Source organism: Typopeltis vanoorti, chromosome 4 (genome assembly GCF_054136105.1).
Source record: "Typopeltis vanoorti isolate ZY-2024b chromosome 4, IOZ_Tvanoo_1.0, whole genome shotgun sequence".
Taxonomy (NCBI): Eukaryota; Metazoa; Arthropoda; class Arachnida; order Uropygi; family Thelyphonidae; genus Typopeltis; species Typopeltis vanoorti.
In genome coordinates this window covers 149648334-149667601 of record NC_143552.1, presented here as the reverse complement: position 1 = coordinate 149667601, position 19268 = coordinate 149648334, and the positions used below count along the sequence as shown (strand labels likewise).

The window sequence follows — 19268 nt, the reverse complement described above, 5'->3', positions numbered from 1 at the left end:
GCAAATTAAATATGGAAATAGACAACAGAATCAACAAAGCTGGTATGGTAGGAAGTCAATTGAATAAATTCATATGGAATAAGAGAGAAATTAGTCGGAACACTAAATTAGCTGTATACAAGACGGTGTTCAAACTAGTTTTAACTTATGGATCTGAGAGCAGTGTCAGAAGTAAAGCACTTGACCAAAGACTAGAGACTGCAGATACGAGATTCCTGAGAAAAGATTAGGGGCATGAACAGATGACATCAATCGCAATATCATATTAAAAACGAGGATATTAGGAAAGAACTTGACATTGTCAGCATCCAGGAATGCATTAGCAGAGCTAATCTCAGGTGGTGTGGTCACTTAAACAGAATGGGTGAGAAAAAATTAGCAAAACAAGTGTTCTCTGCTAGGTTGGCAGGAAAACAACCCACAGGAAGACTAAGATATAGTTGGATTGATACGGTACAAAGTGCCTTAGACGATAGAAATATAAGATCTGATAATGTTGGAGTCTGGACAAGTAACAGACTGATTTGGAGAAAAATTGTAGATAGGAAGTTGTTGAGAAAATTTAATTACAATTAAATCCTTTAATTACAATTAAAGGAATGGATTTTATTTTTAAGTAATTTTGTATTATACTAAACTGTATAATTTTATCGATAATAAACAATAGTTTTTCATGAAACAAAACAAGAAGAATATATTTTATTTTTAAGTAATTTTGAATTATATCAAATATAATTTTATCGATAATAAACAATATTTTTCATGTTTAATTTTTTTTTAAATTTTTAACCATAATTTTGATATTATATCCAAACACGTATACCCTGTACTTACAATGTGTATGTATATTTCGAAAGTTGCAGCACTCCACGATTTCAAGCCACGAGCCGCCACTGATTGATACAGTAAAAAGTGCCTTGGAACATAGAAATATAAGATCTGATAATATTGGAATGCTGACAGATAACAGTCTAATCTGGAGGAAAATTATTGAAAGGAAGTTAGTAATGATGTAACTTTTTATCATGTACTACTTCCATAAGATCCTGTACTCCCAGAGGGTATATGTCAAGAACTTGCTGCTGATGATGATGACGAAGAAAATTTGTGTTTAAGACCTGGTTGCAAGTCTACAACCAGTGTCTTGAATACTGTTCTTCCTGCCATTCTGCATTAGAGTAACAACTACAACCTAATTATCTTCACTGCTACCAAAATATGGCCTTTTCTTCCTTCTGACAAAAAAAAAAACTTAATTACAAAGATTGATTGGTAGAGTAATCAGGAATGCTACTGATATGCAGTACTTCCAGAATGATTTGAATGGGCTGGAATTGTGGGCATGGGAAAATGGATGTCAGTAAATGTATAGTCATTCACTTTGGCATGATTACATATCCAGTATCGTATTGTATTAGAGTGTTAGTAGATAGAAAGTTGAAGTTCAGGGACCATGTAGCAAAGATTGCAAATACAACTCAAAAGATAATTGCAATGCTGAAATGAACATTCACATGTAAAGTTAAAGATGTCATTTTGCCTCTCTATAAGGCCTTGATAAGACCTCACTTAGACTACTGTGTGCAGGTCTGGTCTCCTGGTTTCCATTGTGATTCTGATGTATTGGAGAGAGTGTGCAAAGGGGAATGCTAAAAATGATATCAGGATTATTGAATACTGATTATGAAGACATATTGAGAATTTGTAGACTGCAAACACTAGCAAACAGGAGAAAGTAGGGTAATATGATTGAGACTTAGAAAGGGTCATACAGGATTTCAATTGATGGAATTTTTCAATTTATGGAGGGTGGAGAAAGGACAAGAGGGCATCCTTGGAAGGTGAGAATGAATGCCACTAAGAAGCGGGTGCGGGCTAGATTTTTCTCTCATAGGGTGGTGCATGATTGAAATGGATTGCCATTGGATGTTATGAGTGCAAGCAGTGTGAATGAATTCAAAAATAAGTATGATAGTTGGTGCATGTAGTATGTGGCCTCCCTCGATGAGTCCCTGACTCCCTGGAGGTCTCTGTTAATAATAATTATAATTCACCACCTTTGATGATATCTGGCTTGCCAAACACAATCACATTTCTTTTCTTGTAAGACATATATCTGAATTGTATGCTGGAATGAAAACTTCACATTTTAGCTTCTTCAGCCTCTTAAAAGACTTGGTGCCCATCCACTCAAGACATCACTTTTCACATGTCCAGCTATCAATTTCAAAATCATGATACCTTAAAATAACATTTCCACATTTCGGGTGGTCCACTAAAAACTCTTAAATAATTCTTGACGCTGTTCAAGTTGTTTGACCAATTGATAATCTCTTTCTCTCTCTATCATAAACTCATCCCAATCAGGGTCTCACAAATGGTCTATTTTTGTCTTGACTTGACTTTTCAACAGATGCTTTCAGAGCTCCACTGAATAAGCATTTGTCATCCCTCCACTTTTTGCTGAGCCTATAACGTGTGCAGCAAGTTGCCCAACAACCATTTACGATTCAGCTGCTAACTACCAAACCTATTTATCTTCCTCTTCTTTCATTCCATCTACCTCTGTTATCTAGAAGAGTCATCCTTAGAAAGGGCTCATTAACGACTACAACCTCCAGTTATTCAAAAAGGAAAAGATTTCTTGTCTCTTAGCCCTTGCCCACACACTGCATGAACATGTTATAGCTTCTGAGACTTCCTGTGTAGGATTAATCTAAAAATAAAATTAAAGTGCAGATTTAACTGTCAGACTTTATTTAAAAAATAAATAAATAAAACCTGCCTGTGTTAAAGACCTAAGCAAAACAGAAGTTTGCTAGTAATGTAATATGCTGTTTTGTATACAAATACTTTTTGCAGTCATGTTCGTACTATATTCATTTAAAGACGGTAAGAGGCTCATTTAAAAATATAGCAAGTATGAAAACTCTCTACAGTTCTTAGGAATAGGGAAGGAAGGACCAAATTCTTGCAATTGTATCCACTCAAACAGTAATACTGTGAGGATTCTGTCATTATTTTAACAATTCAAACAACTGACAGAGATCCTTCTCTAAAACAGTTATTTTCCTTTTGCAAAATCACTTTCGCTTGAAAATGCATTTAGTGGATGCTATATCACCTAAAGCATCAGTGATATAGCTTTATGGTGCTGGCAGTATTAATTCTGATAATCCCAATACAAGAATGCTAACATAATAAATACTGTGTCAGCAAAAAGCGTACTATGCAATTAACATTAATATGCAAGCACTTGTGAAAATAAATGAGGATTTTATGATTTTAAGTTAACTGTAGTTATCATGGGAAAAGTTACTTGATACAGCCGACTCTCACTATAGCAAAGTATAGTAGTGAAAAATCCTGGTTGGAATTCTAACACTGATTTCAATCTAAAGTAAATTCACTACAGCAGACCTGCTACGACAAAATATCCTTTGATTCCTATGATTAATAGTCAGAATTTATTGTACAATAACTAGTATAAACTAAAGCAAGATCTTTGTCAGCTTTTCCTCAAAACCGTTTGTTGTTTTACAGGCAATGATTGCTTTGAAGGATCTATTAAACAGTGTTGGCTGTGAGGTACTGTGTACAGAGGAGAGTTTTCCAAACAGTGGTTCTGGGTAATGCATAGATTCATATTATGATTAATGATTAATTATAAATGCTTATGTATCTTTTAGATCAATTGAGATGAAACATGAATTTTTTCCCTTTTTTCTTCAAGGTGTGATTTACGTTCAAGCTACTTGTTGAACAGTTCAATTTCTGGGGTTGAGGAAGCTGATTTGATCTTGCTTATTGGCACAAATCCTCGATATGAAGCTCCACTGTTTAATGCACGTGTACGCAAAGCATGGATATACAATGACTTAGAAGTAGCACTTGTTGGGCCCAAACTAGATCTGACTTATGAATATGAGGTTTGTGCATAAACGTTTTTTTTATTATTATTGTTGTTATTTAAGAAATTTTTTAAGGGATACATTATTGGTCTGTGAATTTGGTTACTTTGTATCCATTTTGGTATAAGGTATTTAGAATTACTGATATCTAGTATAAAATATCTGAATTAAAGGTACTTATCTTGAACTAAATTAAAGAATTTTGTTTTGCTATTTAGCACCTTGGAGATTTACCAGACACTTTGAAAAAAATAGCAGATGGAACTCACCCTTTCAGCAAGGTATGGTTTAGAGATTGACCTAATCAGATTACTTAATTTTAATGAAAAATAAATATCTTAAATGGAACGGTATTTTTAAAGATTTTTTTTTTAAAAACATATTTTAAAGATTCACAATAGTACTTAACAGTTTCTAACCTTGTTTGCTGGCCTGGTTGTGGGCTGAGTGAATAGCACATCTGCTCTGGTACTGTGGGTTCAAACCTAACTTCTGCTTCTTCTTCAGCTTCATTCCCACTCATGTGGGGTTGCTGCAGCAGATCAATCCCCCTCCATTCATTTCTGTCTAAAGCCATACTCTCATCTAGTCTGAGTTCTTGGAGGCCACCCCCTTTATTTCTTTTGCTTGGTGGCTTCATCTCCAGCACTCTTCCATCCCACATAGCCTTTAACTCTCCGCATAACTTGACCAAACCACCTCAGCCTTGATTTCCTTAATCTTACTAGATGCGTAGGTTACCTTCATTGTCCCCTGTCTCAGTGAGTTTTTGATCTTGTTTAATCTTGTTATATCACTTACAGGTCTCAGCATTTTCATTTCAGCTATGTCCATTCTCTTCTCTCATCTCTTGGTCATCTGCCAGGTCTTACTGCCATACATCAGTGCTGGTCTTACTACCATTTTGTAGATCTTTTCTTTTAACTTGCTAGACACTTTTGTATCACATAAGATACCTGAAACCTTCTCCTGGGTTTAAACCTGACTATGGCAAAGATATTTTGTGAAGATTTTTAGGGTGCTAAATGATTTTCATTTTCACGGTGAAACCACCATCCTGTATATTGAAGACTTGAAGTGACTTGAAAAAAATTCATATTTGGTCTAGAATAAGCACCAGATCTCACCTTTAGCCCACCTATGGTACTAAATATATCATAGGTTTTCAATCCTTGACTATTTGAATTGTCTTGTGATTAATATTAGTAGAATTATTTAAAAAATGCTCACAAACACTCTGTGTTTGTGGGCATTTTTGTTATATCAAAAGGAAGATTCCATTTATTCATGTGAGGGTCAGAAAAATAATCTGTTCATTTGCTGATCTGAATTGCTGAAGTTCCTTTATGATGGAAGCAACTCTGTGGTGCATTTGAAAGAATGATATGCACATAGTTTCAAATCAGAAATGAAAGAAATATATTCTATGCATTTTCTAAAAAATCTGAACCTAAATTCTCTGATGGTCTCTGAGGTAATATTGTGATATCTTTTCTCTTGAAAATTCTGACTTTTCTTCTTCCACTATAGATAAACCAAACCACCAAACTTCAGTAGATAGATTAGTTTGAAATCCTCATCCATTCTCATCTGATCACTAACTTTAGTAAAGCAGATCTTAGCCCATTTATACATTATTTAGTCTTAAATTTAATCTTAAAAAAAGTGTAATAATCTGCATCATGTTAATGTCCTGTCAAGTGTCATCTCCATCCAGGAGGTTGGCTATTATGGATTTCCATATATTTCTATCTTGGATAGCTCCCTTGCTCTCCAGTTAGACCCAGCCAACCCTTTATGTTTTTGAACCATGTGTCATTCACTGTCTTCTTTCTTTTTCTTGCATTTTGTTCTTCCATCTAATAAATCTTTTTAAAGATATTATTTGCTTCACAATATGATCCATGTGATGTTTTTCCTTTCTGCATGTTCTTTCTTAGTTTCATGTTAGTAACCATCTTCATTCTTCTTCTTTTGGATCCATGAGGTCTTCAGTGTTCTTTTGTGCATACAAATCTTGAAAGCTCAACCTTCTACACTCTTCCTTGTTTACTGTCAGTGTTTCTGCTCCATCGAGAAAAGTAGACCAAATAAAGTATTTAATCATTCTTAATGTAGCTTTCAGTCTGTTAAAAGTTGATTTTGCAATTTCTATTCTTCTCCTAATCGGTTGTTTGCATTTTTCATCCTCTGTAAATTAAATGTCTTAAATAAGTGTAACATTTGACTTATTCTATAACTTGGTTTTCTACTTTGATTTTTAACTTTGGATTATATTTTTCTCTACTTGCTATCATAACTTTAGTTTTTTTGGAATTGAATAAAATGTGATAATTTTTTACTCTGTATATTTATTTGCTCTACTAACTTTTGTAAGTTTTCCTCTCTCTCTCTCTCTCTCTCTCTCTCTCAGGTCAGTATAGTATCTTTTGCATAGTGAAGATTATTATATTTCTTCTTCCTATTTTTTATCCCTTCCTCTTCCAGTTCTTCCATACTTTCAGAAACTTCTTACTGTAGATTAGTGTTTCTCAAACTTCAGATATCCGCGTCCCCCTTCTTAAATTTTCATTATTACCAAGTACCCCCTTATCAAAATAATAAATAAATAAAGTATATTTCATTGTAAATATCTATTTGATTTGAATTTATATATTCATGCATACAAAAAATGTGATTTATTTTTAATAGAACAAAATTGAAATAGGTTCCTCTTCATTTCCTGTCCATGAAAATTCACATTTCAAGTAATTCATATCATACTTATGAAGATTTTTCATCTTCTTCCTAATTGGTTCTCTAGAGATGTCAGACGACACACCCTGATCAATTTCATTTGATCCAGATACAATATCAACATTTTCTTGTTGCTTACAGCTTGCTCTCTTTTGTGCGTTTTCTAAATCCAGTCTTTAACCAATGATCCATATTTAAGAATTTGAAAGCTAAAAAATTACCATATTTACTCGAATATAACTCACACTTTTTTCCCAAAATTAAAGCTAAAAAAATCGTTGTGCGAGATATATGCAGGGATTTTCGGAAACTAAAGTTTTCAGAAAAAAAACTGAAAATGGTGTGGCTTACCAAGAAGCTCCTATTCACCATCACTACTTTTGGCATCGAGAGCAGTTTCTTGTGTGTATCGTCAAAGTCATCCACCCAAATCGCTTCATCTTCTTTCCCATTATTTCAAGCAAAAATTACCAGTAATTTACAAAACTTGAGATACATAATGAACAATCCTTCACAAATGACTATTGAGAAGTAAAAGCAGAATGCAAAACAGACAGCAATGGTAGGCTAGTAGAGATACAGCAGCTATGAAGAAGTGCATATGATTGGTGTGGTATTAACAAAGGAATGCACGAACCAAAGACAAAGGCAAACCAACAGTTGAAATGCTAATTCTCTTCAACCGAATTCCATATTATCTAAAACACATTCACTATATATTTCTAGTTTTAACCATATTTTGCCTGTGCAACATATGGTTTTCAGTATAGTGACGCTGTTGGGGAGGTCGTGTTGTTTACCGCAGGGAGCCACTATCGGCATGACGTTCACATCCTGGCGATAGTAACTCGCAATTTGAGTAGGAGAATTCATATATAATATATAATTTATTGAGAAATATATGTGTTTAAAATAATTGTTTTTTCTTAATAATGATTCCATGCGTTAATGATGCATAGCTGAAAATTGCCATGTACTCCCTGAAGACCTTTCATGTACCCCTGGGGGGTACACGTACTACACTTTGAGAAACACTGCTGTAGATGACCAGAAAAGCAGCACACAACTCTGCTTACCACCTTTGTATTTTGAAAATTTCTGACAGTTCATTGTTAAGTTTCAGTTGTAGTTTAGTCCCAATATATACAGAATTTAGTCTTATGTTACTCCTGTCTGTTATTTTCTTTATTAATGTTTCTATTAATTTCTTATGGTGAACACTATCAAATGCTTTATTATAATCTGTAAAACGTCTTTCTGCATTTTCAAGTTTCTTTCTTGTATCATTTGGATGTTGAAGATACTCTCTGTCTCCTGTTCCTCCATTTTTCATAAATCCATTTTGGATGTCCTTTATTTCGTTTGCAATTTTCGATTTCATCCTTTATAAAATAATTCATAATAATAATTTTATTACATGGCTTATTGGTCTATAATCTTTACATTCAGCTATCCCAGCCTTTTTCAGGATGTTTATAAAGATAGAATTCCTGAGTTTATCAGGAATATTTCTACTTTCATGTATATAGATAAATAGTTTCCTTATATCTTGTATTCTATTTTCTTCTATGGCTCTTAGCATTTCTGTATGAATGTCATCTTTACTGGTATGTCTTCATTTACTCTATAGCTCTCAGTATTTCTTCTTTAGTATTGGAGGACTGTCTTCAAGATTGTTAAACTCTAGTATTATTTCTTTCTCCTCATCTCAGAAAAGATCTGAAAGGTATTCAACACACCTTTTCTTAATTTCTTCAGTTTCAAATAATACTTTGCCATCATTGCCCTTGATCGAAAAGTTCTGGAGAGCATTCATTTTCTTGTTCATCATTTCTTTTAGTTTTTAGTGTACCTCTTAGGTTTGTTGTTTTCTTTCTAGGTCTTCTATTTGCATGCACTTTTTAAAGCCATGTTTCTTTGGCCTCTCTGCATGGTTTCCTTATTATTATTTAAAGATTTATATTCTGTTTTATGTTTTGCTATCTTCTTTCATGGACCAGATTAACATATTTTATTTAGTCCATGGTTTTCTTCTCTTTTGAGTCTTCATAAGGATACAGTCACATACGGCATCTTTAACAGTCTCCTTTAAACTTTTCGATTCTTTTTTCTATCTTCAGTTTCTTATTAATTTCCATTTCATGTTGCAAATGAAACTTTCTGAAGTGTTCAAAACAATCTTTAATTGCTTGAAATCCAGATTGGGGTTCTTTATTTCTACTTAAGTGTAACGCTTTTTAGTGTTACTTTTAATTTTGAAACAACTGGAATGTAGTCTGAGCCTGTATCTTCTCTGGATATGTTTTTGTTTGCACACTACTTTTCAAAATTTCAAAATGTTTTTCTAATCATTATATAATCAATCTGGTTTCTGATTTTACTATCTGGTTGAAAGAAAGTATTTGTTATTATCAAATCATTTTGCTCACAGAACTCAATTAGCCTTGCACCTCTGTCATTCATATCACAAATTCCAAACTCACCAATTATTGGGGGATGCTCCTCTTCCTGTGAATCCATCTTTTGCATAAGTCTTCCATAATGATCAAGGATATTATCTTTATTTGTTTTATAACCTTTTTTACCTCTTCATAAAACTCTTTGACCTCTTCATCACAATAACTGTCAATAGAAGCATATACATGGAGGATACTAATATCAGAAGGTTGTCCTGCAAGTTTGATTAATATGAGTCTATCACTTGTAGACCAGTATCCAATAGATAAAGTCCTTTCAATTTTTCCATTTCCTATCCATCTTGTCTCACTAACTTCCATTATGTCTGTATTCATATTTAGCATCTCTTCCATTAAATTCTCAAATTTCCCAATTTGTTATAATGTTCTGACATAGCTGTTTGTAAGAGCCTGTTTATGGTTTATGTTTTTGATCCAATAATATATGATGACCATCCTAATGGCTTTGCATTATCTTCATAAACAGCATTCTACAGTTCCGATTTATGGTAGCCTTCTTTCTTGTGGTTATATACAGCAAAATCTGTTGCAACTTCTGCATGACTAAAGCTCTTCAACTTGTGATTCATAAAGTGCAGCAGAAATATATAATGGTGAGGTTTTAATCTCTTCTATCTCACATTATCGCAGCCATTTTACTGTCTGCATCAGGCATGATCAGAATGATTGTTAAAATCATTCTGAGCATGTCTATAAGTTTGTGAAATTGGCCTTTCTGACATCATTTGAGCTCCCTCAGGGGCTCATTTCTTGTGAGTATGGGAGTGGCAAACCCGAGATACGTGATGCTGGACAAGGACTTACTTCACATAATATACTTCTGTTATATTATATGTAGACTGGTCCCTCCTGTTCTTTCTTTTTCTCTTCTTCCAATGCTGTTAGAGTATTCAAGGGCTAGGGGTGTATCTTTTTTGTCTTACAGAAGTTTCTTCTTTACTGCAGTGGTGACCTGCCTTCTCTCCCAGGTATTTCCATTCCTCTGCTACATTTGCTTTACCTAAGTAGCAAATTAGCAGAGGAATGGCAGGCTGGCTACATTAAATTCAACAAAACAGTTATTTGGCTGATAGCTGACCCCCCCCCTCCTTCACGCACTTCAACCTCTGTCTCACAGATGCATTTTCAACCCTAATCTTTTCTACAGGTACTTCCATGAACACTGCTCCATTGAACTAACAACTGTTATTTTTTCACTTTCTGTTGAGGCCTGTTAAAGCACAAGCAGCTGCTGCCCAACATTCCTTTTCACTACAACTGCAAACATAACAAAGCCGCTTCTCTTCTTCCTCTTTACTTCCATCTGCCTCTCCTTTGAAACACCCTTCCTCATGAAGTGTTTCCCAACAACTACAATCTCTAACTCTTCAAGAAAAATGTTAACAAATTTCTTTGGGATCAACATTAAAAAAAAAAAAAAAAAGTTAATTTAGGATTGCACAACATGCTTCTGAATATTAACTACCCTCCCTGTATTATTTTTACAATCTTTCATACTCATCTATCATCTGACATTGATCCATCTCTTCATTGGACATCATCAAATGCATATAGTCCCTCTGTTTCTTGGTGATGTGCCATGCCAATCTTCACCAGGTGGTCCTATTGCATGCTTTTCTGGAGGCTTCAGTTCTCTGAAAATCAGTCACTCCAGACACCATCCTCTCTGAGGATCTGTTCATTCCTCTTTTTCCAAGTACTTTACCTTATATTACTGTTTTGTGAGGTCTTCCTTCCATCATTTCATTGTGTCCAAAGTATTTCAGCTTTCTTCTGTCATCATCATCCTTAAGAAGCCTTAAAGTTTTGTCAATCGTTTCTGGAACCAATTTACATATTCCCCTTTCAGTATAGATACCTCATCGGTTTTCTATAAACCACATTTCAAAAGCAGCTATCCTTTTTCTATCAGACCTTTAGATTCCAAGTCTCACAGATATAAGTAGTTGTTGGAAAAACAGCTGCATCCAGACTGTTCTTGTGGAGATAGATCCATCCTTCTAGATTTCTGGCATTGAAACAGTATGAAAACAAGCCAGCTCCTCCCATACATGAGAGGTATAGCACATTGGTGCTGTGTTGTGAGGTGAAGTGCAGATCAAAACTGAGGAAAAAAGAAATTATTGACATTCAGTATAATTATTCTGGTTTTGTGACCACATCTTTATTAAAGAAAACTGTTTTTAAAACTAAATAAGTACTCAAAAACAACACCTGACAAGTTTCAGTAGTCATCAGACTAACATCTTCATGGGTAAAGAGAACTAAAAGTTTAAAGCACAAACTACTAGAAATTTGAAAATTAGTTCATTTGTTGGTATTGTGAAACTCAAAACAGTTCGTTAAAAAACCGATTACAGATCTATACAACCATTAATGCGTGTTAGCTGGAGACAATGCTATTTGTTGTTGTTGTGTTCTGTGGTTTACGCTCACTCTGTCCGAGGTCTGAAATTGGTAAATTTTTAATAAACGATGACCAAACTTGATTTAAAATCAAACCTTGGTTTTTGTTGCATTGCATAGGAATTTTAATCATATTTGCTGCCTCTTTGAATTTTCTTGTGAAACAATTCTTATCTATATAGGACATGTTTGTTCTATCCCAGAGTACATCATGACCAGTAGAGGTTGTGTGAAATGCCAATCCTGATTTATGTTCTCTCTTATTTTGTACGTCCTTTTGATGTTTGCTCGTGCGGATTTCTCCCAATCTCCCCGTCTGGCCCACATAGCAGATGCCACAGGAACAGTGAATATTGTAAACCCCTGGTTTTTTCATTGGGTGATGTGGAGGATGAAGAGATCTTGATATTTGTTCAAATGGCAGGAAAGTCACTTTTATATTGTATTTGTAGAGAAGTTTCGCTAATTTATCTGTTATATTCTTGATATAAGGAAGGGTGACTGTGTTCTTGAAATCTTGTTTATTTAAGTTTCTGGTAGGTGCTCTATTGAGAATTTTCTTAATTAACTTAGTATTAAAACCACTTAGTTGTAGGATCTGTGTTAAGTATTGTATTTCTTCTTTCCATTTTTCTTTTGTACTGGGGATGTTGTATGCATTATCACTTAAGGTTTTTATTGGGCCTATTTTTTTGCTTGGAGTGGTGATGTGAAGTAGCGTGCAGAAATCTTCCTGTGTTTGTTAGTTTTTCTATAGATGGAGAATGATAATCTATTTTTTTCTTTCATTTATTTCCATAAGGATGTCTAGGAAAGGAAGTTTTTTATTTTCTTCTAGTTCCAGAGTGAATTTTATGTTAGGATGTGAGTTATTAAGATAGTCTTGAAGTATAGTCAGTTCTAGTGCTGTTCCTGACCAAATGGTGAAGATATCGTCCGGCTAAGGAATGTGTCTAGTATCTGGGTGCCATGGGACCAGATCACGAATACATCATCAATGTATCTAAGCCAGACTTTGGGTTTTAAAGAAGAGGAACCTAAAGCAAGTTGCTCAAAATGTTCCATATAAAAGTTAGCAATGGGGGGGGGGGTAATTGCAAGCCCATGGCTGTGCCTTCTTTTGGTAGGTAGAAAGCGTTTTGCCATACAAAATAACCCGAACACAATAGATGTGCAAAGAGAGCTGCGATATCTGGAGGGAATTAAAAAGCTTACTCAACTCATCCAAAGACCCACTCCCTCTGCTGGCCCACCCTGGAGTATACCATATTTATTGCACTTGTAACATACCATATATAGGAGAAACAGGATGCACAATTCCTATCAGACAAAAAGAACATAAATGACACATTGAATATGATAATTATGGTGAAGCTGGACTTTCGGATCATGCCCTGAACACCTTACATAGAATTGACTGGAAAAGCACTAATTGTCTACATCACACCAAAACATGGTATGAATGCAAATTCAAAGAAGCCTGTGAGATTATTACCAGCCACCCCAATCTGAACAATAATAATGGTCTAAAAATCTCAAACATATGGAAGGCATATATTCGACCCACGGAATCTTCCTCTCCAAGAGCAACTATAAACAGGACTGTAAAAAATCCAGGATCCTAAATCAAAAATAAGAATTGTAATGCTAAAAGCAGGACAACATTGTTACTGAAAGAAAACTGTCTGTAAGAAAGAATGTTTGTTCAGACATAGAATTTAGCTTGATGTAGTTTATAAATATATATATATATATATATATATATTTTTTTTTTTTTTTCACTAGAGGTCATGCCAGTAGAATAACTTGTGATCAATTCATTCTTTCTCTAGCTTACTGTTATGTAATGTAACTTAACTTGTTCTGTATATTTGTATATGCTCCAGATGATGATCTTAATATGAAGATCGAAACGTCGGGACATTAAAAGAGTTATTTATAACACGGTTGTAAAGTCCATAATTTCTAAAATGATTGATATGTTCTTGATAAGTTCATTGGTTTTGTTGTGGGTTTGCCAAAAGGGGTCTCTGTCTAATGCTGTGTAGGTATCGGAATCTTCAAGAAGGCTTTTCATTTTGCTGTAATAATCTTCTGAGTTTAAAATCACTGTTGCATTGCCTTTGTCTGCTTTTATTATGACTGTTTATGTCTGATTTGAGTTTATTATTAAGGACTGCAAATTCTGTTTTTTGTAGATATGCAATTTAATAGTCATGCTGCACTTTGAATGTGGATCAGATCTGCTATATTATTCTTTAAGAGTTGGAGATTGAAGGTCGCTGGGAAACTCATTATAAGGAATGCTGTTTGGAGGACAGTGACAGATAGAATAAATGAAGAAAAGGAAAAGCAGGGTTGAATGTGTTCACAGTTGTACTGAAAAGGGATGGTGGACAGCTGCTGCTCTTGTTTTAACAGTCCCAATAACAAGTGAAGGAATACTGTTTGCCAGTTCACTAGAGCAGTGACCATGGAAATACCTGTAGAAGAGACAGGTATTTCCATGGTCACTGAAATATTGAATGAGATAGGCTGAAGTGAGCCTGTAAGGGAAGGGTCATCTATGAGCTAAATTGCTCTCCTCTGAACGGCATCCAGAATTTTAATGAGGTTTTAGGCGCCATCCCCAAAAGTGTGAACAGTGTTCTAAGGATGAGCAGAAGGGTTTATATGCGGTTAGAAACTGGGTGGGTGGGAAATAGTTTGTTGAGTGGAAAAGTATGCCTAGTTTTTCAGAGGCCAAGGAAGCTATTGATATGATGTGTTTGTGCCAGTAGAGGCTGGTGGTAAATGTCAGTCCGAGAATAGATAACTTAGTGTATTACTAAGGATAAGGGAAGATGAGGAGAGATTTATGTTGTGAGAGAAAAGGCAGGACTACATTTGGCAGCATTGAAGGTGTCCAAGTTATCCTCACCTTACTAGAGGATGGTATGGAGATAAGTGTTTAAGGCACTAGTTGGAGATCTTGATATAAGGAATGTCTGGGAACTACATGATTTGTCAGAGGAGTAGGATGAATGGAGAGTGATATCGTCAGCAAAGCTATGGATAGGATTTGTAGTGATTGAGAGTAGGTCATTTACGTGTAAGATAAATAGAGTAGGGTGAGAGAACGAAGCCCTGCAGAACTCCTGTTTTGGTAGTAAAGCTCAAAGAGAGTGCCTTCCACCACGACATGCAGTGAATAACAAGAGAGAAAGCTGGGTATACAGTTACAGAAGGTTGCAGTCAGACTGATACTGGCAAATTCCTTCTTTCTTATGTTAATATCTAGTGTTTTGCTTTTTCTGAAAATAGCAAATGTTTCCAGGTAAATTTTATCAACTAATGAAAAATTAAGATACCTAATGCCGTTTTCAGTCACAAATCATATTAAGAGTGTCAGATAACCTAGGAAATGATGAGGAGAAATTTTAGTTTCCTTACCTCATTTTGAGTATTAATCAAACTCTCATGTTTTGTGGATCTGCTGCAATGATAAGGCCTTTCTGTATGAGTACAATAATGCAGTATTTTTTTGGTGGAGTTGGATTTCTTCTGTCTTTTGAAGCAGGTAAGGAGTAAGTTTGCTTTTTCTTCATTTATTATAGAAGGCCAAATTATTAAACACCGTTAGTCATCATTATTAATTACTGTTATGTTGTCTGGTCTGATTCCTAGTGAATGACAAGTATTCTTTCATTTTTAAAACTTATGGAATAAACTACCAGTTGAAAGAAACTTTATTAATTAAACTATATATCTGGAACATATATACATTTAAGTACCTAACATGGTGTTCTTGCCATAAGGCAAGATTTTAGGTGCTCTAAATTGTATATATGTCCTGAGTATGACTCTGATACCAGGATTGAAATGTTGAGAAATTAAAGAATTTTATTTATCCTGGAAATTTTAATATTTATATGATATTAAGTTGAAAGTTTTTTCACTTGGTTATACTATAAATTAAAGATGCTAAGAAATATTTTTGGTTTAATCCTTTATACAAGTGTATGCAAACAAAGTTCACACATAAAGTAACTTCACTGCAGGGCAACGCATATATACGAGGGTGGTCTGAAAAGTTCTCGGCTTCGACATAGATGGCAACTCTATTGGCAAGATTTTTTTTTTCTAAGTTGGTACATCTGTCATAAGCATCCACGTGAAATTGCAAGTCATTCTATCAAGCAGTTTGTTTTATACAGCTGTCTGAAGCAAACGTTTTGTCTGTATCCCTTGAAATGGATAAAATTGAGTATCGTGTGATTATAAAATTCTTTGTAAAAGAAAATTTAACGCCAAAAGAAATTCATTCAAAGTTCATAAAAGTTTATGGGCACTCTTCTCCTTTGTTTTCGACAATTAAAAAATGAGCTGCCTAGTTTAAACGTGGCTGTACCAGCCTTGAAGATGATCCACATGAAGGATGTCCCAAAAGTGTAACAACACCAGAAATCATTGATCAAGTGCATGATATGGTATTGGATGACTGGTGAGTCAAAGTGCATGAAATTGCTGAGACTATAGACATTTCAAAAGAATGTGTAGGATATATTTTGCAAGAAGAATTGCATATGAAAAAGCTTTGGCTAAGATGGGTGCCTTGCTTGCTCACAGCAGATCGAAAACGCACTTGCATGAAAATCTCTGAACAGTGCTTGGAGCATTTTAACAAGAATAAAACTGATTTTGTGTGTCGATTTATTACTATGGATGAAACTTGGATTCACCATCACACACCAGAATCCAAACAGCAGTCAAAACAGTGGAAAGAAGCCAGTTGTTCAGCTCCAAAGACGACAAGTCAGTTCCATCAGCAGGAAAGGTCATGGCATCGGTGTTTTGGGATGCTAAAGGTATTTTGTTTATTAATTATCTTTAAAAGGGTAAAACAATACCCGGGGAATATTATTCCGCTCCTTTAACCAGACTAGACGAAAAAATTCGTGAGAAAAGATCCAGTTTGCAGAAGAAAAAAATCATCTTTCATCAGGACAGTGTGCCTGTCCACAAAGGTGTTTTGGCAATGGGAAAAATTAAGGGATCTGCACTTTGAATTGTTGGAACATCTATCCTATTCCCCGGATTTGGCTCCCTCTGACTTCTGTCTCTTCCCAAAACTAAAACTCTTCCTCACTGGTCAGCGTTTTTCTTCGAATCAAGAAGGTGATTGCAGCTGTAGAGGGGTATTTTGCAGATCTTACTGAGAACTACTAAAGGGATGAGATAATGACCTGGGAATAAATGTATTATTCTTAAGGGAGATTCATCATCATCATCATGCGTATCAAGGATTTAGGCCTAGCATGGTCTGTTCCGGCCTTAGAATTCATCGTTGAATCGTTTAAGAGGACATCCTGGTTTTCTTTTTCCTAATGGCTTGTACTTTAAGGCTTGTTTAAGGGAGATTATGTTGAAAAATAAAAATAATTTTGAAATTATAAATTCGTTTTTTCATTGTTGTGGCCGGGAGCTTTTCAGACCATCCTCATAGAAGCTAATAACTTCACATCACTTGCCTTAGTATCACATAATGCAAAGTACATATCCTTACAGACATGTATAATGATATGCATTTTAGAAAGAGTCACTTTCCAGACTGGTTTTGACTTTTATTTAGCTCTCATCAGTGGGCGCTAGATCCAGAAAGTTTTTCCACCTGGTTATATTATAAATTACAGATGCCAGGAAGTTATATTCTTGGTTTAATCCTTAATCCAAGTGTGAGCAAACAAAATTTGTGTTTAAAACAGTGTTTCCCAACATTTTTTGGATCATGCCTCACCTCAACGCCTCAAAGATTTTGATGCCCCACCCCCGGCATAATAGTCAGCCAAGTTCTTGATACTGTATTTATGTTGAGTGCTGTACTAGTAATGCCAGCTTTTTTTCTCGGAAAGTCAGGGTTGCAACATCGACAATTTATCGCCAACAGTGGTGAGTTTTTTGAGTATATCGGTGATGAGGTGACAAATGCAACATCATTTTCTAATTGCCCCATGTTGGGAAACACTGGTTTAAAGTAACTTCACAACAGAGCAACTCAAATATAGAGGCTAATGACTTCACATCACCTGCCTTAGTATCCCATAACTTTGTTTGCTTAAGCTTGGATAAAGGATTAAACCAAGAATATAAATTCTTTGCATCTTTAATTTTTATGATATTTTATTGTTAATGCTTTACTATCAATTAATGGACATCATGCTCATGCCTGTTGTTTAAGAGATCTGTTCCATTAATATAATGTACACCTTTTATGTTAGTATCCTGATCTTGAATTTCATCAAGGATATAAGAACCCTCTCTGTACCGTACCTTTTTCAACTGTATTATATTAGTAAGTTTTATTTGTACTGATGGGATGTTTTTTTTTTCTCTGAGAGAAACTCTGATATATCTATGTTCATCACTAGTTTTAAGTTATTCTTCTCTCAGGTGACTTACTCTCTGTTAGTGAAAAATTTTTTGCAAAAGTTGGTTTTTATCTATCTCTTAAATGGATTATGTTTTTTTCCTCCCTTTACAATTTTGTCATAAACAGTTGTCATCACTTCTTCAAGGTTAATGTTGATGATCTAGTTGTGTTTTGCATGAACTTATAATAAAAATAACATTCTCAATTGCTGTTAATGTTAGTTAGTTTGTTCAGTTTCAGTTTGTAAATTATATTATTTTAAAACCTCTTAAAAGTTCTTATTCTATATAGCGCTTGATAGCTGCAAAACGACCTATGGTAGTAGTTGGCAGTGTGGCATTACAGCAGTCTGACGGTGCAGCTATTTTTACTGTTGCCAGCCGTATTGCCAGGAAAAGTGAAGTAAACTCTGATCCAGACTGGAAAGTATTTAATATCTTGCACAGGGTAAGTCAAAACTTAAGTGTACTTCATTAACAAATAACTATTACCTTTATGCAGTAAGCATATTTAAATATGAAAGGAAAAAGTTATCTTTTAATAATGCTCTTTTCATTTAAAATTTAATTTAATTTTCAGAAATATTTCCAGATTAACTTACATAAGTTATATGTATAATGCATAATAAAAATTTTTATTAGCAGTAAAGTAGTGCTTTAATAGAATTTATCACAATCTGAACAGCTTTGAATTATCAGTCTGCATCCATCTGTGATTTGCATTGTTAGGTTTACAGTAGAGATCTCCATTTATCCATTGAGTAGCAGTCAGTTTCCTTAATTTTTTAATGGACTCTGTATTAATTAGGATCAAAACCAGCTAAATGGAATAAAATGGGTGTACTCTCTCACAATTCCAGGTCAGTTAAAAAATTTGCAGACTGGTAATACCTAGTATACAAAGCTTCTGAAGCTTTGTATACTAGGTATTACTAGGTTCATACCATAAAGCCTATAGCAAATCCTATGAGTAGAGATCAAGAGATTTTTTTTTCTTTCTATTTCACAGAATTGAAGTAGATGGAATAAAAGATTTATGGGAGTGTCAGGTTTGATCAATCAAATAATTCAGCTCTAAAAAATGCTGAGAAGCTATTGCATATGTTATTATTGGTTTAGCAGAAATTGGGAGCATGATGGATGCCAGTTCTGCTGAAGAGCACCCATGGAAATATCAATTGAAGAGAGAGAGAGAGAAATGCAAAAATAGTTTATTAGACAGTGGCTGGAGAGAGTCTGTGAGAGAGTTTCGAAAGCACTGAAGATAGCAAGGTTGTTTTCATTCCATTGAAGGATAGTATGGAGATCAATGCTCAGGGCACTGATTGTA

At 34.7% G+C, this 19268-nt stretch overlaps 1 protein-coding gene across 1 annotated transcript in view; it reads left to right on the top strand.

Annotated features, from left to right (window-relative positions):
• The window catches only part of ND-75 (NADH dehydrogenase (ubiquinone) 75 kDa subunit), a 282357-nt gene that overhangs the window by 210053 nt on the left and 53036 nt on the right, over positions 1 to 19268 (top strand). Inside the window, exons 12-15 of the mRNA XM_090391511.1 lie at positions 3544 to 3629; positions 3734 to 3929; positions 4130 to 4192; positions 18231 to 18386. Of these exons, the coding sequence (XP_090247637.1) occupies positions 3544 to 3629; positions 3734 to 3929; positions 4130 to 4192; positions 18231 to 18386 (501 nt within the window). The remainder of the gene's footprint in view (positions 1 to 3543; positions 3630 to 3733; positions 3930 to 4129; positions 4193 to 18230; positions 18387 to 19268) is intronic.